This window comes from Ammodytes marinus, assembly GCF_949987685.1.
Source record: "Ammodytes marinus genome assembly, chromosome: 13".
NCBI classification, from domain to species: domain Eukaryota; kingdom Metazoa; phylum Chordata; class Actinopteri; order Uranoscopiformes; family Ammodytidae; genus Ammodytes; species Ammodytes marinus.
The window spans coordinates 10,065,236-10,088,736 of NC_137217.1; the positions used below are offsets into that span (position 1 = coordinate 10,065,236).

At 41.8% G+C, this 23,501-nt stretch overlaps 1 protein-coding gene across 8 annotated transcripts in view; it reads left to right on the top strand.

Moving 5' to 3' along the window:
* Positions 1-23,501, top strand: part of rims2a (regulating synaptic membrane exocytosis 2a) — a gene marked incomplete at its 5' end in the record, with an annotated part of 144,434 nt that overhangs the window by 82,346 nt on the left and 38,587 nt on the right. For 3 of the 8 annotated variants that reach the window (XM_080039832.1, XM_080039830.1, XM_080039835.1), the window contains 9 exons: positions 201-313; positions 1,462-1,509; positions 3,653-3,783; positions 4,158-4,350; positions 12,650-12,803; positions 13,803-13,829; positions 15,433-15,501; positions 17,567-17,705; positions 20,934-21,050. In XM_080039832.1, coding sequence (XP_079895958.1) covers positions 201-313; positions 1,462-1,509; positions 3,653-3,783; positions 4,158-4,350; positions 12,650-12,803; positions 13,803-13,829; positions 15,433-15,501; positions 17,567-17,705; positions 20,934-21,050 — 991 coding nt within the window. Of the gene's footprint in view, positions 1-200; positions 314-1,461; positions 1,510-3,652; positions 3,784-4,157; positions 4,351-12,649; positions 12,804-13,802; positions 13,830-15,432; positions 15,502-17,566; positions 17,706-18,150; positions 18,253-19,754; positions 19,821-20,933; positions 21,051-23,501 lie in introns of all 8 variants that reach the window. The other 5 variants (XM_080039831.1, XM_080039834.1, XM_080039838.1 and 2 more) reach the window with 4 other exon arrangements.

Consider the following 23,501-nt stretch of genomic DNA (forward strand, 5'->3'; position numbering starts at 1 on the left):
CTGAAAATCTTTTATATAAGAAATACTTGTTCTAACATGAGTAATCAAATGGTCACTTTTCATGATGACATCTACAAGTTCAAAATGTTTCCCTATTCACCTGCAGTGTCTTGTTCTTAATCTCTTCATATTACTGAAACAAGAAACTGAATCCAAAATGGCTTCCAAACATTGGGACTGTGTTATCTATGCCCTGTCAGGTTCGAGTTCTTTTGAGTCTCAGAAGATGGATCGCCCGTCCATCTCTGTTACATCCCCCATGAGTCCCAGCATGCTGAGGGACGCCCCCCAGTACCTGTCAGGACAGCTCTCAGTGAGTGACCTCAGCACCACACACACACACACACACACACACACACACACACACACACACACACACACACACACACACACACACACACACACACACACACACACACACACACACACACACACACACACACACACACACTACATGCAATATCCTCAGCTTTTTGACATTGGTTTGGAGTTAAATGGGTAATGTGTTATTGAGAACATATGACCTTATTTTGGAATATACTCTTCACATGAGAGTATAGAGGATACTTAGATGATACATTCAATCCTGGTTCCAACCATTGGTATACCAGGCGAGGCTTCTCTCACTCTGCCTGTTCAGCTGGCCCTTAACCAACCCAGCACAGGCTTGTAGATCAGGTTACTGTGTTGTCCATTATCCACAATAAAAACCCTCCTGGGGTAAGTGGGTTAAAGGCAACAGATAAATCAACTCTCAAATTTAACATGCACAAGGGAAATAGCATTAGCATCTGGGTAACACTTCCAGGACATGTTATTCTCACAACATTGATATGCATGAGAAACTTTTGGGGTTTGACTGACAACGGACATTTGAGGCTAATACATGATTGCCAATCTTCTTAATCTTAAGATTTGACAATTTTCATTTTTTTTGGCATTTGGGGATAAGAGGTTTAGTATATAAGGGAAATGGCTGATTTTAATTGCTTTTGTTGACTGTAATTTGCCTCACATGACACCAGTTTACTTTAATATAGCATGTAAGACCCACTGTGCCTGATAGCACTGGGTAGTTGTACACAATAAAGAACTGTCAGTATGATGTTATTGTAGCATTCTTTATCTTGAGTGTAGGGATGGCAAGAGTTTAAGGTCACTGTGACGCAAGCTTTCAAGCAGAGTACAAAAGGTCCAGAGTAGGAAGAGAGATATTGTTATCAAACATTGATCATTTCAAAGAGCATGTGCAGAACAGAACAGGGGATAAGGTATCAGTAAAGCAGAAAAGCATAGATGTAAGTGAATAATAATAAATCTCCCTTCTGAAACTACAATCGTGTGTTGTTGTGTTTAGAGTGTATTGTGAGTTTGTGTTGTTGTTTTGTGGGGTTTTGGTTTTATGGCATTTTCTTTTCTTTTTTTTCCTCCTTTTTTTGCTGTTTTTTTTTGCTTATCCAGAGCCAAAGCCTTAGTAGAAGAACAACGCCTTTTGCCCCTAGGGTCCAGGTAATGGGCCCTGTCTGAAGGGCTGAATCTCTATTTGGTCTTTGCTCATTGACTGTTGACTGGCCTTTTTTTCTGTTTCCATTCTTTGGGAAATGCATTCCCCGGGGGAAATAGCAGCTTCAAGTTTCCCTCTTAGTGCAGTGCATTTTGTCATACTCAATTTAATTTTGTTGGTATCATTGTTATAATGAGAGTTATTATTCCTCATTCTAACCCATTCACATCATTAATACTTGGTAGTGCATGCTCAACTAATCTGACCACATTTTAAGAGACACTCTTCCATTGCCTGATTTGACACCAGTTAACTAGCCTTTTTCATACATTTAGGATATTTAGCAATGAAGGAGGGTGTCTCCCTGAGCGTCTATAGGACAAAGGACTTGGCTTATTTTCTGCTTCAGTGTGACATGAATCCAGGACTTGACAACTCTAACCCTATATGCAAAAATATTCCTCCATGTGCCAGTTTAAGTCATAGCATCTTATGGTCTGCAGTTTCATGTTGCAGTGAAAAGATACCAAGTTCACCATTGTGCATTGGAAACCAAATTGCATTTTCCCTTCCAGATGAGAGTTATAAGCAAATTGTACCTCCTAAATAACACACTTCAAACCAAGCAAAGCTTTAAATGTTTTGCTTCGCTCTGACAGTCTTTTTTTAATCAGTTGTTTTTAAATATCAGTCCGTTCTTTTGAGTTTTTCTTTTCAGGATACGCAGTAGAATCACGTATATTTTTTTATTTTTGATTATGTTAGCTTGAAGGCTAAAACCCTTGCTTTTTACAGTGTGTTGTTCTGAGAACCCCTTTGCTCGTAAATTTATATGATGTGAGAAATTTTTTCACATGATATGGAGTAATAATGGAGGTAAATAAGAAGGTTTTCTAGGTGTGTGTGTGTGTGTGTGTGTGTGTGTGTGTGTGTGTGTGTGTGTGTGTGTGTGTGTTTGTGTGTGTGTGTGTGTGTGTGTTCATATGTGTATATGTGAAAAGCTTGTATGTTTCAGTTTATTCATTATTAGATGGACACATTGTCAAGCCCTTTGAATGTGTCTTTGATAGTTTACTTGATAGTTTAATATTGATTTATTATTATCACGGGATATAATCATTACGATTCCAAATTGGATGTTTAATCCTTTCGTACATTCATGTTATCATATTAACAGTATCTTTAATTGTGGGTGGCTGCTAGTTTAGAGGTTATTTGAAAGGTTATTTGGTACAATTTGTTTCCCCATAAGCCCTCTGCTCTTAAGTTTTACCTTTTATAAAATGTATTGACTTGAATGCTCTTTCCTGCATTGCTGCATGTATAGCTGGTAATTGTAAATGGTACAGAACCTTTCCATAATCATAATTTTAAAGAAGTATGGACAAGAGCTTAGAAGTTTTTTTCTCATGTCATCTACTTTCTTTAAGGCCTCTTTTTCTTCTAAGTGTCTTCTTTGGGAGTCCATACTTCCATTGTGTGAACTGTCTTTGATTCCTCTCGCAACAGCATGATTGATTTTTCCATATAAATGAGAACATTATTAGAGACAACCTCATTAATGGCAGACAGTATCATTTTAACAGAGCACACTGTTCTTTATAGAGTATGTTGCCTTTAGCATTTCACTTTAGCTCACCTCAGTCAAAATGACTTTCAGAACAATTGCATTCAGTTCCATTGAATAAACATTGATCATCCCCTAGGGGAAGTTTTTTAAACGACCAACACATACAATTCAACACTTTATGTAAATGAAAACACTCACATTTTATTTTTTAGTTTTTTCGTTAACCACACAGTCATACATATTTTAGTTAGTATCTTATTTTGCCATTTTAGCATTATCATGCATTAACACTGATACGCTAAGTCAGTGTTTTAATGATCACTTTTGCTCTGATATATTGTCCCGCCAAGCATGACACCGGACATCCTCTTAGCAGGCAGATATCATTTCTCTCTTCCATGAAGGATAAATACAGGAGAAGACCTTATGCTGTAGTCAAAAACTGAGACACAAAGGCTCATGGAACCACGTTCTTTCCAATTTGATAAAGTTGTCTTCTCCTGCATTCTTCCCTCTGTGTGTTTTGACTGATGTTGGCCCTGACCAGTCTCTCAGCAGGCTGTCTGTGCTCCCTACAGGTCAAACTGTGGTATGACAAAGTGGGCCATCAGCTAATCGTTACCATCCTGGGCGCCAAAGACCTGCCACCCAGGGAAGACGGCCGGCCCAGAAACCCTTACGTCAAAATCTACTTCCTCCCTGATAGAAGGTAAGAGTAGAGACAGTTATGTCTTATCATGTCATTTCACTCACAATGGACATTAGTCAACCAAACTGAGATATTATATAGTTTAGAAAAAGTTTTATACTTTGTGGATTTTTTTTTGAAGATTGATGTGACATTGTTTTAGCTATTAGCAGCTGCAAAGGCTGTATGGATATACATGCATGTGGGTGTGGTTAATTACTTTTTAGCCCTTGTTTTGCAAATGTTATGAAGAACCCAGACAGTGGAGATAGTAATTTAATTTTGCCATCTCAGTCTCATGGACAGCATGCCGCGGTGATGTGCTCTGTGCTGTGCTGTGTTGTTGATATGTTGTATTCGTGGCTCTTCCCCATCATGGTTGTAAATAAAAACAGTTTGAATTATTGTTCCTCCAGCGACAAAAGCAAGAGGAGAACAAAAACGGTAAAGAAATCTTTAGAGCCCAAATGGAACCAGACCTTTATGTATTCGCCGGTGCATCGGCGGGAGTTTCGGGAGCGCATGCTGGAGATCACGCTGTGGGACCAAGCCCGGGTGAGGGAGGAAGAGAGCGAATTCCTGGGAGAGGTAAGAACACCCAACCCCACCCATTAGGGACACTATCTCAGCTTATCCTCTTAATAAAGCTCTTGACCTTGACCATTACAAGGTTTTGGTGGTCAAGTCCTACCCCAACATGGACATGGAGCTTTGATATGTATTGTTTTAACGTGTTAAAACTATTACGATAAATACATACTTGATAAGTATATTGTGGCACATTAAGGAGAACTAGAACTGCAAGCAGTTGTGAACGGGGGCCAAGCCTCCCACGCGACTCGGGATCGGGCGTCGTCGTCCGCGGCGCCGGCCCCTCGCTTCACGGAATCCGGGGATGTAAAGTTTTTGAATGTGGGATGTTCGGTTTGGGAGTTATAGACCAAAAGGCAAAGAAATTGCAGAGAAAGATGCTCAAGTGGATAAGGAGATTTATACTTTTTTAGTTTTTGGCGCCCCCTTTTGGCGAAATTTTCCAAAATTTTTTGAGGATGTTCATTGGGACAGTACGACCATATTTCTAAAATATTGTCATGATACGATGTATAGTTTTGGATTTATGATCACTTACGTACAAGGTATTACAAGGAAGCTAATCGGCGAATCTTTAAAGCGCTAGCGTTTGGTCTTCCGATGGTCGTAGAAAAATTATTCATCCTCATTTTGCTCGTGGGAGTCGGTAGAGCATAATGCTTTTGGTTCCGTCCAAATCGTGCGAAAACTGTAGGAGGAGTATGTTTTGGTGACTGACACAGTTTTTGCGATGTAGCAAAAAACGTATATATACGCAAATGGGCGTGGCCTATCCCAAAAGATGCAGCTGACTTGCGGGCATCTGTGGATGTAAAGTTTTTGACTGTGGGATGTTCGGTGTGGAAGTTATAGGCCCAAACGCGTTTCCTTTGCTTTTTGTGGTTTTGGCGCCCCCTATGGATGACATTCGCGAAACTGCGTTAGATAGAAAGATGCAGCTCAGTGTACCAAAGAAGTGGATGTCAAGTTTGTGAATGTGCGATGTTTGGTTGGGGAGTTATGAGTAAAATCAAATTGTCAACCTCTCCACGTTTTTGAATTTTCCCGCCAAATAGTTCGAAACAGGAAGTGAAAGTGCAAAACTAATTTGTTTAATAAATCCGGCATACATAGGAATTTCTTGCCCATATTTTTTGTATAGACTCAGGTACGCCCCATGATAGTGTCCCTTGAGTTTCAAGAAAATCCCTTTATTTTATTTTTTTAAGGAATTTTCGCAAATCTTTAAAGCGCTACCGTTTGGTCTTCCGATGGTCGTAGAAAAATTATTTGACTTACTTTTGCTCGTGGGAGTCGGTAGAGCATAATGCTTTTGGTTTCGTCCAAATCGGGCGAAAACTGTAGGAGGAGTATGTTTTGGTGACTGACACAGTTTTCGCGATGTAGCGAAAAATGTATATATACGCAAATGGGCGTGGCCTATCTCAAAAGATGCAGCTGACTTGTGGGCATCTGTGGATATAAAGTTTTTGACTGTCGGACTTTCGGTGTGGGAGTTATAGCCCCAAACATGTTTTTTTATTGTTGTAGCGCCACCTAGTGGCTGGCATGTCTGAATTTTTTTGTCTGCGTACCAGGCACGGACCTGGATAAGCCCTGCAAGTGGCATGTCCCAACCCTTTACGGTTTGGGCTGCAGCACCACTTTTACGTAAGGAAAAATAATAATAACTAGAACTGCGAGCAGTTGTGAACGGGGGCCAAGCCTCCCACGCGACTCGGGATTGGGGGTCGTCGTCCGCGGCGCCGGCCCCTCGTTTCACGGAATCCGGGGATGTAAAGTTTTTGAATGTGGGATGTTCGGTGTGGGAGTTATAGCCCCAAACGCGTTTTCTTTGCTTTTTGCGGTTTTGGTGCCCCCTATGGATGACATTCGCAAAACTGTGTTATGTAGAAAGATGCAGCTGACTTGTGGGCATCTGTGGATATTAAGTGTTTGACTGTGGGATGTTCGGTGTGGAAGTTATAGCCCCAAACGCGTTTCCTTTGCTTTTTGTGGTTTTGGCGCCCCCTATGGATGACATTCGCAAAACTACGTTAGATAGAAAGATGCAGCTCAATGTACCAAACAAGTGGATGTCAAGTTTTTGAATGTGCGATGTTCGGTTGGGGAGTTATAGCAAAATCAAATTGTCAACCTCTCCATTTTAAAGACACTTTTTTGAATTTTCCCATTTTCCCGCCGAAAGACTTAGGAAATGGCGAAAACAGGCAAAAAAATTGAAAAACTCTTTTTTTTAATAAGTCCGGCCCACAAAGGAATTTCTTGCCCATATTTTTGCCATAGGCTCAGGTATGCCCCATGATAGTCTCCCTTCAGTTTCAAGAAAATCCCCCCTTTTTTTTTTTTTAAGGAATTTTTGCGAATCTTTAAAGCGCTACCGTTTGGTCTTCCAATGGTCGTAGAAAAGGTATTTGACCCACTTTTGCTCGTGGGAGTCGGTAGAGTATAATGCTTTTGGTTTTGTCCAAATCGGGCAAAAACTGTAGGAGGAGTATGTTTTGGTGACTGACACAGTTTTTGCGACGTAGCAAAAAATCTATCCTATCGCAAATGGGCGTGGCCTATCTCAAAAGATGCAGCTGACTTGTGGGCATCTGTGGATATAAAGTTTTTGACTGTCGGACTTTCGGTGCGGATGTTATAGCCCAAAACGCCTTTTCCTTTGTTGTAGCGCCACCTAGTGGCTGGCATGTCTGAATTTTTTTGTCTGCGTACCAGGCACGGACTTGGATAAGCCCTGCAAGTGGCATGTCCCAACCCTTTACGGTTTGGGCTGCAGCACCACTTTTACGTAAGGAAAAATAATAATAATAATAATCCCTACAAGAACAATAGGGTTCCCTGCCCCGCAGGGCTTGGGAACCGCGTTGCTCTGCAAAACGCGGTCCCAGCCCTACTCGGGCTTGGCCCCCTAACTAGAACTGCAAGCAGTTGTGAACGGGGGCCAAGCCTCCCACGCGACTCGGGATCGGGCGTCCTCGTCCGCGGCGCCGGCCCTTCGCTTCACGGAATCCGGGGATGTAAAGTTTTTGAATGTGGGATGTTTGGTTTGGGAGTTATAGACCGAAAGGCAAAAAAATGGCAGAGAAAGATGCTCAAGTGTGTTTTTGGCGCCCCCTTTTGGAGCAAATTAAGAAAAAAGTAGGACCAACCTGTGAACCATAGGACAAACACATGTGTGAAGTTTGGTGTTAATAGGATGAATCGTTTTGGATTTAGGAGCAGTTTGGTACAAGGTAGCTAATGTGCAAATCTTTAAAGCGCTACCGTTTGGTCTTCCGATGGTCGTAGAACAATTATTTATACAACTTTTGCTCGTGGGAGTCGGTAGAGCATAATGGTTTTGGTTTCGTCCAAATCGGGCAAAAACTGTAGGAGGACTGTGTTTTGGTGACTGACACAGTTTTTGCGATCTAGCAGAAAGAAATCCCATACGCAAATGGGCGTGGCCTATCTCAAAACATGCAGCTGACTTGTGGGCATCTGTGGATATAAAGTTTTTGACTGTCAGACTTTCGGTGTATGAGTTATAGCCCCAAACGCGTTTTCTTTGCTTTTTGTGGTTTTGGCGCCCCCTATGGATGACATTCGCAAAACTACGTTAGATAGAAAGAAGCAGCTCAATGTACCAAACAAGTGGATGTCAAGTTTTTGAATGTGCGATGTTCGGTTGGGGAGTTATAGCAAAATCAAATTGTCAACCTCTCCATTGTAAAGACACTTTTTTGAATTCTCCCATTTTCCCGCCTAAAGACTTAGAAAATGGCGAAAACAGGCAAAAAATTAGAAAAACTCTTTTTTTTAATAAGTCCGGCCCACATAGGAATTTCTTGCCCATATTTTTGCCATAGGCTCAGATATGCCCCATGATAGTCTCCCTTGAGTTTCAGGAAAATCCCTCTTTTTTTTTTTTTTTTACGGATTTGCGCGAATCTTTAAAGCGCTACTGTTTGGTCTTCCGATGGTTGTTGAACAATTATTTGACCAACTTTTGCTCGTGGGAGTCAGTAGAGCATAATGCTTTTGGTTTCGTCCAAATCGGGCGAAAACTGTAGGAGGAGTATGTTTTGGTGACTGACACAGGTTTTGCGATGTAGCAAAAAATGTATCCTATCGCAAATGGGCGTGGCCTATCTCAAAAGATGCAGCTGACTTGTGGGCATCTGTGGATGTGAAGTTTTTGACTGTCGGACTTTCGGTGCGGAAGTTATAGCCCAAAACGCCTTTTCCTTTGTTGTAGCGCCACCTAGTGGCCGGCACGTCTGAATTTTTTTGTATGCTGAGAGACCGGGGGTCTGAACTAGTGATGCAAGTGGCATGTCCCAACCCTTTACGGTTTGGGCTGCAGCACCACTTTTACGTAAGGAATAGGAATAATAACTAGAACTGCGAGCAGTTGTGAACGGGGGCCAAGCCTCCCACGCGACTCGGGATCGGGCGTCGTCATCCACGGCGCCGGCCCCTCGCTTCACGGAATCCGGGGATGTAAAGTTTTTGAATGTGGGATTTTCGGTTTGGGAGTTATAGCCCCAAACGCGTTTTCTTTGCTTTTTGTGGTTTTGGCGCCCCCTATGGATGACATTCGCAAAACTACGTTAGATAGAAAGATGCAGCTCAATGTACCAAACAAGTGGATGTCAAGTTTTTGAATGTGCGATGTTCGGTTGGGGAGTTATAGCAAAGTGAAATTGTCAACCTCTCCATTGTAAAGACACTTTTTTGAATTTTCCCATTTTCCCGCCTAAAGACTTAGAAAATGGCGAAAACAGGCAAAAAAATTGAAAAACTATTTTTTTTAATAAGTCCGACCCACATAAAAATTTCTTTCCCATATTTTTGCCATAGGCTCAGGTATGCCCCATGATAGTCTCCCTTCAGTTTCAAGAAAATCCCCCTTTTTTTTTTTTTTAAGGAATTTTCGCAAATCTTTAAAGCGCTACCGTTTGGTCTTCCAATGGTCGTAGAAAAACTATTTGACCCGCTTTTGCTCGTGGGTGTCGGTAGAGCATAATGCTTTTGGTTTCGTCCAAATCGGGCAAAAACTGTAGGAGGAGTATGTTTTGGTGACTGACACAGTTTTTGCGACGTAGCAAAAAATCTATCCTATCGCAAATGGGCGTGGCCTATCTCAAAAGATGCAGCTGACTTGTGGGCATCTGTGGATATAAAGTTTTTGACTGTCGGCCTTTCGGTGCGGAAGTTATAGCCCAAAACGCCTTTTCCTTTGTTGTAGCGCCACCTAGTGGCCGGCATGTCTGAATTTTTTTGTATGCTGAGAGACCGGGGGTCTGAACTAGTGATGCAAGTGGCATGTCCCAACCCTTTACGGTTTGGGCTGCAGCACCACTTTTACGTAAGGAATAGGAATAATAATAATAATCCCTACAAGAACAATAGGGTTCCCTGCCCCGCAGGGCTTGGGAACCGCGTTGCTCTGCAAAACGCGGTCCCAGCCCTACTCGGGCTTGGCCCCCTAACTAGAACTGCAAGCAGTTGTGGACGGGGGCCAAGCCGTCCCGCGCGACTCGGGATCGGGCGTTGTCGTCCGCGGCGCCGGCCCCTCGCTTCACGGAAACCGGGGACGTAAAGTTTTTGAATGTGGGATGTTCGGTTTGGGAGTTATAGACCAAAAGGCGGAAAAATGGTAGAGAAAGATGCTTTGGCGCCCCCTTTTGGAGCAATTTAAGGAAAAAGTAGAACCAACCATAGGACAATGTCAATTGTCAATGGTGTCAATAGGATGAATCGTTTTGGATTTAGGAGCAGTTTGGTACAAGGTAGCTAATGTGCAAATCTTTGAAGCGCTACCGTTTGGTCTTCCGGCGGTCGTAGAGAAATTATTTACTCAACTGTTATTCGTGGGAGTCCATAGAGCATAATGCTTTTGGTTTCGTCCAAATCGGGCAAAAACTGTAGGAGGTGTGTGTTTTGGTGACTGACAAAGTGTTTGTGGTTTTGGCAGCCTCTATGGATGACATTCGCAAAACTGCGTTAGATAGAAAGATGCAGCTCAATGTACCAAACAAGTGGATGTCTAGTTTTTTAATGTGCGATGTGTGGTTGGCGAGTTATGAGCAAAAGCAGATTGTCAGCCTTGACAAAATGGCGGCCGGAGCTAATTGCACAATGTAATGTCAATGGACATGCTAGCATTCCCGCCTTTTTTCTTTGACGGAAAAAAAAAATCTAATTGTATTAAAAAGTCCCTTAAACATTACTATTTCTTGGCCATATTTTTTATATAGACTCGGGTATGCCCCTTGATGGTTTCCCGTGAGTTTTAAGAAAATTCCTTTGGCCAATTAGGAGATATAAAATTTCCTCGTTTATGGCGCCACCTTATGGCGAAATTCTCCAAATTTTTTATTTAACGCAATTAAGGGTAGCCCCAACATATGTTTAAAATTTGGACTTGATCCGACTTATGATTTTGGATTTATGAATTTCTACGTAAAACGTAGCTAATCAACAAATATTTAAAGCGCTACCGTTTGGTCTTCCGACGGTCGTAGAAGAATTCTGTATCCAACTTTTGCTCGTGGGAGTCGGTAGAGCATAATGCTTTTGGTTTCGTCCAAATCAGGCGAAAACTGTAGGAGGAGTGTGTTTTGGTGACTGACACAGTTTTTGCGATGTAGCGAAATAATTTCCCATACGCAAATGGGCGTGGCCTATCCCAAAAGATGCAGCTGACTTGTGGGCATCTGTGGATATAAAGTTTTTGACTGTCAGACTTTCGGTGTGGAAGTTATAGCCCCAAACGCGTTTTCCTTTGTTGTAGCGCCACCTAGTGGTTGGCATGTCTGAATTTTTGTGTCTGCGTACACAGCAAGGACCTGGATAAGCCCGACAAGTGGCATGTCTTCACACTTTATGGTTTGGGCTGCAGCACCACTTTTAGGGCGACGGAATAATAATAACTAGAACTGCAAGCAGTTGTGAACGGGGGCCAAGCCTCCCACGCGACTCGGGATCGGGCGTCGTCGTCCGCGGCGCCGGCCCCTCGCTTCACGGAATCCGGAGATGTAAAGTTTTTGAATGTGGGATGTTCGGTGTGGGAGTTATAGCCCGAAACGCGTTTTCTTTGCTTTTTGTGGTTTTGGCGCCCCCTATGGATGACATTCGCAAAACTACGTTAGATAGAAAGATGCAGCTCAATGTACCAAACAAGTGGATGTCAAGTTTTTGAATGTGCGATGTTCGGTTGGAGAGTTATAGCAAAATCAAATTGTCATCCTCTCCATTGTAAAGACACTTTTTTGAATTTTCCCATTTTCCCGCCTAAAGACTTAGAAAATGGCGAAAACAGGCCAAAAAATTGAAAAACTCTTTTTTTTAATAAGTCCGGCCCACATAGAAATTTCTAGCCCATATTTTTTCCATAGGCTCAGGTATGCCCCATGATAGTTTCCCTTCAGTTTCAAGAAAATCCCCTTTTTTTTTTTTTTTAAGGAATTTTTGCGAATCTTTCAAGCGCTACTGTTTGGTCTTCCGATGGTCGTAGAAAAACTATTTGACCCACTTTTGCTCGTGGGAGTCAGGAGAGCGTAATGCTTTTGGTTTCGTCCAAATCGGGCGAAAACTGTAGGAGGAGTATGTTTTGGTGACTGACACAGTTTTTGCGACGTAGAAAAAGATCTATCCTATCGCAAATGGGCGTGGTCTATCTCAAAAGATGCAGCTGACTTGTGGGCATCTGTGGATATAAAGTTTTTGACTGTCGGACTTTCGGTGCGGAAGTTATAGCCCAAAACGCCTTTTCCTTTGTTGTAGCGCCACCTAGTGGCCGGGATGTTTGAATTTTTTTGTCTGCGTACGGGGTACGGACTTGGATGAGCCCTGCAAGTGGCATGTCCCAACCCTTTACGGTTTGGGCTGCAGCACCACTTTTATGTGGAGAAGAATAATAAGAATAATCCCTACAAGATCAATAGGGTTCCCTGCCCCGCAGGGCTTGGGAACCGCGTTGCTCTGCAAAACGCGGTCCCAGCCCTACTCGGGCTTGGCCCCCTAATAATCCCTACAAGAACAATAGGGTTCCCTGCCCCGCAGGGCTTGGGAACCGCGTTGCTCTGCAAAACGCGGTCCCAGCCCTTCTCGGGCTTGGCCCCCTAATAATCCCTACAAGAACAATAGGGTTCCCTGCCCCGCAGGGCTTGGGAACCGCGTTGCTCTGCAAAACGCGGTCCCAGCCCTACTCGGGCTTGGCCCCCTAACTATGAGAGTTTGCAAGCATTGGAGTGTGGTCATTTGTGAGGTAAGATACATTACCTCTGTCTCCTTCCTCTGGCAGATCCTTATAGAGTTGGAGACTGCTCTACTGGATGATGAGCCACACTGGTACAAGCTACAAACCCACGACGTGTCCTCTGTCCCACTCCCACGTGCCTCCCCAAACACACAGCGCAGGCAGCTCCATGGAGAGAGTCCAACACGACGACTGCAGAGTATGTTACCCCTCTGTCACGCACACATCAAACAACAAGCCTAATAACATCTTGTAAAGGCAGAGTGAGAGTGGCCACCCTTTTGATGAAAAACACATTCAAATAGATATAAATTATATTCACACTGTACATGCTATGAAGTGCACATCAGATCCAGCGAAAGCTGATTTATTTGAATTGATGGACACATGTTTGTAACTAAACCAGTAACATCCCCTCAGTCTAAATAATCTACCAATCAGTAATAGGTAAATCAATATTTTGCAGTGCAGCACAGGCATTACATGTGAGCATTTTAAGTTTATTGATAACTCAGTTGTGACAAAAGGTTACCACTAAATCTTAACAAACCAAAAGCTAATGACTAAGGTCACAAGTCAAATAAATCCCTTAACTAAAAGCAAACACATTATATTATGTTGTGGTTTTTGAAACTTAATTTAACAATCTTGTGTACACACTAAATGAGTACACATTCAAGGATTGGTTTAGAATTATTGAGATCTATTTTAATGTTGTTTGCCCTGCCCATATATACATTCTCTTCTATACAGTAATTCATCATCATTTTCTTCCTGATCCTGCAGCCAATTTAAGAAATTGCGCACAAATGTGAATTATTGTTATACAAAAGACAAGTGTAGCTACTGTGACAATCCAACCGCAAGTAACTGAACTCAGGATACAATCAAGATAGGCTTAAATGATTCCACATTATTTAAATGAAGTGAATGATCAAGCTTTGTCACTAAATATATTGTAGTAGTCAGACACAGTCAATTCTAAAAAATGTAATACCTATGATTTTCAAATTACAGTTCTTAAAAATAAGGGTCAACTTACAGTGTATTATACTTATGATCAATGTTCCAGCCTGAAAGCCCACTGGTTTCCTGTTCCCGCACTAGTTTATTGAGGCTTTTAACAACCATTGCAGTATATGCATATTTTGTCTTTGTAATCCGTGTCACATCAACCTTACTACTTCTGCTTTTACAGATAAAGGCTCATATTCATACAACTCAGGTAAAGGCCCCATGCACTCGCAGGCTGTGCAGCTCTATGTAGCATCTGAGTGTTCTCCTGTACTCTTCAAACACGCATCCTTGTGCCCTGATTCTCTGTCCCCCCTTTTCCATGAAGGATGCATGTCTCTGATGTCATACATGGATTTCAATGTGGCAAGCTGCTGTACATTTGACACTACCTGTTTGAAATCCACACAAGGTATCAGACACGTGTGTGCTCCGGGGTAGCAGAGATTTAGAGCATAGTGGCTTCTCCCTCTCTGTGAATTTACCTGAACTATTTTACAATCCCAACCCTCAACCATATCCTCCAAAATTGCACCAGATTCTAATCCTAAAGTGATGTTGTAAAATCCCAGGCCAACAGCCCATCCTGCCAGACACAGTATGCTTTGACTTTAACCACTTGCTTTCCCTCTGTGATTTATATTGTTTATTATGTTGCCCGTTACCAATATTTCCCCTTTATAAAATGCAAGTGCTTTTGGCAAACTTTGCAGCCCATTCTGCTTTGCTTGTGTTTCTGTGTAAATATATGTTCCTGAAATTGTCAAGGGAAGTGGTAGATGAGTCTGTTGCTGATTAGATACTTTACTTACTATTTTTTAATCTTCCAGAACAGTGGTGGTATATTTACTCAGAGAAACGCAAAAGAGAACATTCTGATCATCTTTATGCATCATACATTATTTTCAAGCTTCACATTCCCAACCTAACCAAACCTCTAAATAGCTCATGTTATGGCCCTTCTCTCACCACTGTTACATGGTTTGAACAGCTAGTGGTAAAGACGCTTGAGCCGACTGTACGATAGTGTGCGTTACACAGTTTACTGCTTGACTGTACTGCTTCTACTGGCTGGCTTTCCCCCACCAGGAAGATTTTCTGGGCGTTTGTGTTAGTGTGAGGTGAAAGAGCTGACAGCTGTAAAAAGTCTCCTGCCAACTGAGATGAGAGTTTGGGAGCGGCAGTGCCAGAGTGCAGCACTTGTCATTTCTGATAAAGCACACGTGTCCAGTTGATTTAAGTTGACTGAACGGTGAAGTTGGGGGGGGGGATGTGCATGGAGGGGTTCATACTTTAAAGAGAGGGGGTAAGGGTGGGGATATAAGAATACTGGGGAAGATGGAGAAAGAGCTGCAAAGCCATATCACTTGTCCCACCCTCACTTACACATGCAAATTGAATGATTGAGTGTGTCATTTTAAAGTGCCAGCGTTCAGATGAAAATAGTTCTGCTGTTTTTGTTGAAGTCGAGCAGTGAAATGCAGCATTATTTGTCAGAGTTGACGCCTACTTTCACATATATTACCCAAAGCGCTCTCTTGCGGGACTTTTTTGGGTGCGATATGACATGCGTTAGAACCTGACAGTATATCAATTAGGAGTCCTTCAGTTTAACCAATCAAGATAACATTCAGGCCAATTAATGGTTGAATAAATGAACAAAGGAGTGAAATGACTTCTACTCCTCCCCACTCTGTCTCTCCCTTCCTCTTCTCTTTGGATCCTGCACCATCTCTCTCTCTCTCTCTCTCTCTCTCTCTCTCTCTCTCTCTCTCGTGTCTGTTAACCTCTGTGTCTCTCTCTTTATCTCAAAGGATCCCAGAGGATAAGTGACAGCGAAATCTCAGACTACGATTGTGAAGATGGTGTTGGGGTAATAACAGGTAATAAATATATTAAGGTCATTTTTAATGCATTACCTATTAGTGCATGTAATGCATTTTTTGATCACACAAGTGGATCAAATGTTAAAGACAAACAATGCCAAAGAGACAGTCTAGAGGTGTAGTAAATAGTTTCAAATGTTAGCGGGATGTTGTACCAGGCTACATAGTCATTTTCAGGGGATTTTTGTTTATTTTTTGTGGCTTTAAACTTAGCTAGCCTCCTCCTCCGTGTTCATTCCTTGGCTTGAACATATTAGAAATACTGTTCTATACAATATTAGCAGGGTAAAATGCTGCAGCCCGTCAGCAGTAGCAGCACCGATTGTGTCTGCCTCTGAACTGCTAGTTGCTGTTGTGCTATCTCACCAAGGAATCCAGCAGCACGCCTAAACCGCACCTAAGAAAATGAGAACCAGAGCTGTTACCAGCCAAAGAGTGCGGAAAAAAAGTATGCTGGAATGGTTGGCAAAGCAATAGAAGAACATATAGGCATCATTATTTTTTCCTCATGAAAAAGATATTGTTGCTCTTTGCTATCCTTTTTCAATAAATATCCGCCATTTGTTTTACATAGAGAAGGATTCTATTAAAAATAGGAGAGATTCACCTGTCAGACAAACAGACAGAGCAGGGAAGAGGGAAATCCTCCTCCAGCCTCTTTAACATTCTCATCAGCCCCTCACTGCCTCACTATGCCAATCCCCTTTGCTTCAGTCACAGTGAAGGGAATACCCCTTTGCTTAGCTGTGGTCGCAACTTATTCTTCACTTTTCTCCCCACACTTCAGTTTATCCTGCAGCCTTTGCATTACACTGCTGACTTTGAGACACTGTATTTTATTGTATTGTACAGTTACTGCGAGGTTTCTGATGAACTCTTTTGATGCATTATAATTCTAAAAGTGAAAAGTCTCATTTTTAACATTGGCGCAGTGTATTTCATCTCACTTTGAAACTCATGTGTCCTGCTTCTTTATTCTGCAATGATGAAGCCCACTTCTCTCATTAAATCCTATTAATTGTCAGTAGAGGTTCTCCTCTTTGTGTGTGCTTAACAGGCAGGCTGTACTCATGCGTGAAGCAACATAGGAAGAATAGATTTAAATTGTAATTTGGCTCTGCATGGAAATGGATGCTCTAAGGATCGCTCTATGTTGGAGCTGCTGTTTAGAAATAACCTTTCTTTCGTAAAATCTCATATGCATCGCAATTGGGCAAATACATTGTTATTTTTGTACTTCTTTTTTTTTAATTATAAAATGTATAGAAAAATAGTAGAAGTGCAGTATATGACAGTGTACTATTTGACATTTCAGAATTCGACTTGTATCCACTTGCAATCAGGGTGGATAATATAGTCTGAAATATTCTATTAAATATGTTTTCCAACAAATATGCCCAGTTTCCTCACATCAAAAAGTAAATCTGATCATAGTATTCATATGGCAAACATCCTCAAATGAAGGTTAACATTTCTTTATTATTAGCTCAACCCAATTTTATCTTCCTTTTCTTCTTTTCAAACTTTTGATTCAGGGTTTTCCTTTTTCATTTTAATGTTCTATACACTCTATTGAATATCAATCAACTTTTATAGTGCTAAGCATTGACCTTAACCATGGCTGTTAGCCATGGCTGATTATCGGTTAATGAACTCTTTCAAGTTCAGTGGACTAGTCTTGCAGTGAAAATTCATTATAATCTTTCAACATTTTTAAAGGCTATTTTCATTTTTAATGCAAAATGTTAACATAGCATATTAATTGCACCTTTATTGAAATCGAGTCATCATTTTTGGAATACCCTGTAGATCCAAAGCATAATGAAAATTGCTGATCTGTGCTTGTGCAGGTTGGCTTTTAGCAAGTTTTATAAAGTTTGGTCTGTTTCTATCTGAAATTGTTGAAGTACAGTATGACTATTGTATTTGTTGTGTCATTTTAAAATCCGCTAATGCAATGTTTTATGTTTTTTAAATATTTATAGTGACCTTTCCAACAGCCTCTCCTTCTTAAACTTGTCTCTCCATTCCTTCTTTCCTTCATCCATTCTTGTCTTCACAGACTACCGGCCGAATGGCAGAGACTTCCAGAGCTCCTCGCTGTCTGTCCCTGATCAGGTCATGTCGTCTAACCACTGCTCTCGCTCGGCTGATATGAACCGGGCGCGGTCGCGCTCGCCCAGCGTTCCCCCGCCTTCTAGGTAACTATTGTTAAGTCCAATACAAGGTGGACCATTGATGTCTGGATATAGTCTGCTTTTTTCCCTCTGTTTTTGATAAGGTTGTATCCAACACTGTTGATATATTTTATAAAACCACTTGTGTTGAAGATGGACGACTTAAGGAACCTCAAAATAATGATAGATGAAGGCTCATTTATGCTTTACTAACTCTGTTCAGCAAAATGTCACTTCAGGTCATTCCAGAAAATGAGACATTTGAAAAGAGCCAGTGATTTAGTTTGAGCAGTAAGCGTTTGCTGTTCTCATTCTGCCTTCCAATACCACATCACCCCCATGTAGGATGCAGTAGATCTCGCAGTTAGTCTGAATGCCTCAAATAAAGATGAGGCCATGTGCTCCCTGGTGAGTAGGGGGCAGAGTGTGAAGTACATGAGGGGTGATCCAGTTCACTTCTGTCACACAGCAGAAGCCTGGACCCGGCCTTTGACCTTAGGCCTTCTCAGTACAGCTCCTCCACTAGAGTGGACCACCACAGTGTGTCTGAAGATAACTACTCACCTGACAGGTACACACACACACTCCAGCTTACACATGTGTGCAGTAGATGCATTTACATATGCGAGCATGCATGAACAGCTGCTGACAAGCACAAGTGGGGGCTGATGAGCAGACATGCAGGGAGGTTTTAATGCACGCATACGCTTGTGCACGATGCCATTTGCCTTATACTCTCATAAATCTGACCTTATTTGAATCTTATCTATGTAATCCTGCTCTGAAAGAGCAGCTTTCTCCATTCTTTGGAAATATTTGATTCTAATATGTTTAATCTGATGTGGTGTGGATTCCCTATACCTTGATGATCGCTTCCTCTATCTTGTTCAGTTGTGACCTCACACATTCTTCCGAAAAGTATCACAGTTAAAATCCTAAACAGCAGACTTGGGTAATAATACACTAACAGTAAGAGTACCTATGAGTAATGACTAACAATTAGGTTTTTCCATCTTACATTCAGGAGGCTGAAATTATGCAGCAAGCATTTGGAGCCAAAGCTGCAAAGGCTCTTTACAGTTTATCATATCTGCATGTATCTTACTATCTTTATGGGAGTTGTGGTCAAGGGGAAGTGGTCAGTTATCTTGCGTCAGCACTTATTTCTTGTGAAGGCTGGGAAATGTTGCTCCAAGAGTCCAATCATAGCCTTGGCACTGCCAGGCCACAGCCACTTTCCTCCGTCCAATTAACTTTATTTGATACTTCTGAGGCCAAGCCTAAATCAGTGTCAGATGCAGAAAATGCACTTATCTAAATTGTCTGGGACAGTGCTCACTTGAGTTTATTTCCGCTGCTTTAATTAACAGCATCCAGTTATTTATTGAAAACAGTTGAAAATGACATTTGGAATTTGGACCCAGAACTCCAACAATATTCAGTATTTATATAGATATAGATATTGTTTTGTGATGTACAGTATGTTAAAATGTTCTTGAATTTCTCTGTAGAAGCAGATACATAATGTATGTCTTGGCATGGTCTTAACTTGTTGAATCATCTACAAGTTAAGACCATGATGTGACACCAAGCAGGTTTTCTGTTTGGACTGTTCTTTGTTCCGTGAATGCAGCCGGTGTGTTGGGTGCACCACTTTGATCTGTGTGTGTGGTGGAGCTGAGGAGGACATCTCCCTACCATCCCATCTCTCAGCCTCTCTTATCTTCTTCCTCTGTGTTCCTCTTTGAAACTGTTACACCTACCCTTCCTATGAGCTTTCTCAGTCTCGTTACAGCCTATTTCTTTGAGAAATCTCTCGTTCTCTCTCTCCTTGGTTTCCTCAGCCCTCCATCTGTCTGCCTATGATTCTCTCTCTCTCTCTTTCTCGCTCTCTCTCACACTCACACTCACACTCACACTCTCACACACACACACACACACACACACACACACACACACACACACGCACACACACACACACACTTTCCTCCTCTTTCTCCTTCTCATCTGCTTCTTTTTCGGCGCCATCTCAGATCCATCTCTGTCTTCTCTCCTCCCTCCATGTGGTTGCAGCCATTTTCTCACCCTACCTCGAACCAGACATACTCAGCCTGTTGATGATCCTCAAGAGGACCCCAGGTAGACTTTAACCTGAGCATGCATGAAGCCCATCTCTGCACCTCCACTTTCCAATCCAACACCTCCTCAACTCCAACCCACAACCCCTTTTTTTTTGAGAAAGTCTTTCACTTGGATGAAGAACACATGGCACAACCACTATGGCTTGTTTTATATAACGTCAGTTTCAATCTCCTATCACTGCACATTAAGTCTAAGCCTAAGTACACTGCATTTAGGGTTGTGTTCACACCCAATAGTCCACTTCCTTGGTGCACACCAAATGGGAGTTGGATACTTTGTTTCCTTTTTTAGATACAGTAGTTCGGGTTTGAGTTAACAAAGGCAAAATTCAAACGGACTTTACATGCTAAACAAAAATCACGTGCTGTCAGCCAGTTTGGCGAGCAGGTGGAGCATATGGGTGTATGCTCTGACAATTTAATAACTTAATAACACGTGCATTTAATGAAAGACTTCCTGTGATTAATGCGGATGGGGTTCAACCCAGCGACGATCTGCTCCAGACTTCACTTGCAAGCGGCCCGAGACCACCTCCTTAAAGTGGAGCACAGTCCGGTTTAGTCTGGGACTGTGTTCAAACCAACCCAAGCCAACCGCACCAATCAACCGCTCTAAACATTAAACAAGGCTGGTGTGAACAAGACCTTAGAAGGAAACATCGCAGCTACCTGGCCTTTATCAGGGCCATCAGTGCTGTGTTGTTTAAAAGTATGTATTTGATCTGCAAATTATCAAAAATATTCAAAAGTACATTGTTACTATTCATCTTCCCAGTATCAGCATTGGGTATTCTATCTTTTCATTATTTCAGTCATTCTCATAGAAACATTCCTCTCACTTTGCTCCAAAAATGTGTTGTGACTCATTTGTCATTATGGCAATACTGAAGATGGATAAGTGTTCTATTGTTGTGAAGTTTTGTCCATGGCTGTGGACTTCTGGGATGAACATAGGTTTGTGCTCAGACAGAGACCACGCGCTCTTAAGTCTGTAATAGGAATCCCAAATATCTACTTCCAGTTCAGGATCTTAAAAAAAAATATTATATTAGATTTCCTCCTTTAGTGCAAAAACATTTAATGCTGACGAGTTGTGATATCTTTTCGCCAGCCGCAACCATCGCGTGCCCCCGATCTGCCGAGAGGAAGCAGTCAGGTTACTGCGTTCTACTAGGATGGCCCGTGCCTATTCTGAGGGTGCCTACTCCTCCGACAATGACTACGAGAGGTATTGACATGTACTGCTGCTGCCTCTGTGCATCCGCCATCTTGTGGTCTCCTCAAGTTGTCCCTCGTCCGTCTCTGATTTATCCGTGATCCGTACGTGTGATGACAGAAAATGATATCCTGTCAGATATCGCTTTTTCTCTAATAGTCATCACAGCTCTGAAGTGGTTGATGTACATAATAATGCACAACTGCCTTTGTATGTTGGGGCTCAGAGCTATATGTGTTGCTGTTGTCGGCTGTATGTACACTGGTTGTTAAGTGCAGGCCAGCACCTGACTGTTTCACCGTCTATGTCCTTGTTTATGTACCCAAGTGTACATTATGCCAACAGTATATATAGTATGTATATATGTTGATCAGTGGTGTGTGTGATTTTTAGTCTTGTCCTTTTTTACTATTGGCAGCTGCTTATTGCTCACCTATGCAATGGCATCTCTGATGCATCGCTCTGGGCTGCACAGTAGCTTTATATATATAATGTTTGCCCTCTGGCTTCTTGTGTCTGGCCAGAATAGACTAGTGGGCTGTTCCAAGCATGCATACAAAGGCCTGCTGACACCCTTCCATTCCCAGGACCAAAGCCATCCGGGGACACCAATAAAAAGAGAGAGCCCCCCGCCCCCCCGAGGGAGCCGCTTTATGACTCCACTTTTCTCTGTCTTCAATCTTGCGCCTGCTGCCATTTGGCTTTCAGTCAGGAATAACGTGACGTTTGTGCCATTTCTCTCCTCTCTAAGCTGAAAAAAGTGATGAGTTTTCAGAACGCAGCCCGAGAGCCTGACTGACTTTATTATAGTGTCACAAAGTTCCCTGAGGCCGCGCTTGGCTCCACTTCAGGCTCAGCCTATAGCCCAGATAGCTATTAGCCAGAGCTCTCACTCTTTTTTCATGTCCCTCTGTTTTTTGTTCTAAACCGACAGAGAAAGGAAAGTAGCTAGCAGCTCAGTGTTATCCACAGGGGAAAATAATGGATTTCCCTCCTCTCTTTGTACAGATAGTGTTTGTGTCTGTGTGTTAAAGTAACAGTGAAAAGTTAAAAGGAAAGAGGGCAAAGCAAAGAAACAAAGGCACATGGAAAAGGAAAAGTAGACAAAGATGAACAATGGAGAACATTAGCGGAGTTTGAGCCTTTGGCAAGTCTCTTAGTTTACATGATTTCCCCCCAGACCATGAGAAAATGTTTGTCATGGTTATGTTGTTTAAGTGCATAAGCCCAGAGTGTACCTTGAGTGGGACAAAGTCTGCAGCGTACACACATCATAACAGCAGCTTTTTCAAGCACTGAAAACAAATGATTTGTTCTCAGTTGGAATCCAGGGAATATACAGTATTAAGCAGTGCTATACCAAAGTACAGTATGTTTAAGTCATGGCTATATCCATCAGATTACATAGCCCTATAATGAGAAGCTTGATTTGTAACAAACAAAGGCCTTAAATTACTCACAAATCCTTGTCGTAATAACCTCACAACAGGAATCCACTAATGTTCATATTGCCAATCACGCTAATTGACTGAAGATAAATAATGTTAAAGTCTATTTAAGGTCCCTGACTGATGAACCTTTGTTTGTTATTACTGTAAAGACAAAATCAGACATCTCCTCTCCTGGACAATTGTTTTGTGTTTCAAAAGGCTACAGACACTACAAGGCTAACACGGTTGACTCTTAAAATGATTGAAAAATGTAAAAGTTAAAGCTTTTCGTCCACACCCTCAAAAGTATTCAACAGAGTTATGATTTAAATAAGTCTTTTGTTGTCTCTTAGCATAATTAGAAGCAGCTCCCATCTATTTATATTGTGCCGACACCACCATGCGTTTGCGCTTTAGTAAATTGGTAAATGGTTTGGTTAAATACTGAAATGAACTATTTCATTAAACATGTACACTTATGATAGGCCAAAGACTTATGAATGAAAACCCAAAAGAATGGTTATTGTTTCCCAACAGTGTGCATGCATCTTAACCTCTGTACTTGTGACAACTCATGGACCAACATGATTATTGTCTTCACTCTTTTTGATATGTCAAGTGTGATGAAACATTGTTTTTTCTTTTCTTTTTGCAAAGTTCAACAATATCCATGTCAATGATTTTCCTAGTTCAGAAATCTCACCTGCTTTTTTCCCCCAGCTCTTGAGATCAACAAGATTTGCCTTCATCCTCACTGTGCCAAAAATACATGTTTTAGGAATCAACAAATTTAACAAGCCAAATGCAATTTTAAGATACACTTCACGTGTCCTTCACTTTTCACTTTGCAAATAAACACTCACCCACCACCTGTAGAGAGGCAACACATGGAGGATCCACATAGCCCTCGGTCCATACTGTCCACTGTTAAAATTAAATAATGCAGCTACTGACAGAGAATAATAGACAAAGCTATAATGTTAACATTGGTCATGAATTGCATGTGATTTGAACCATATACAATTTACAAAAT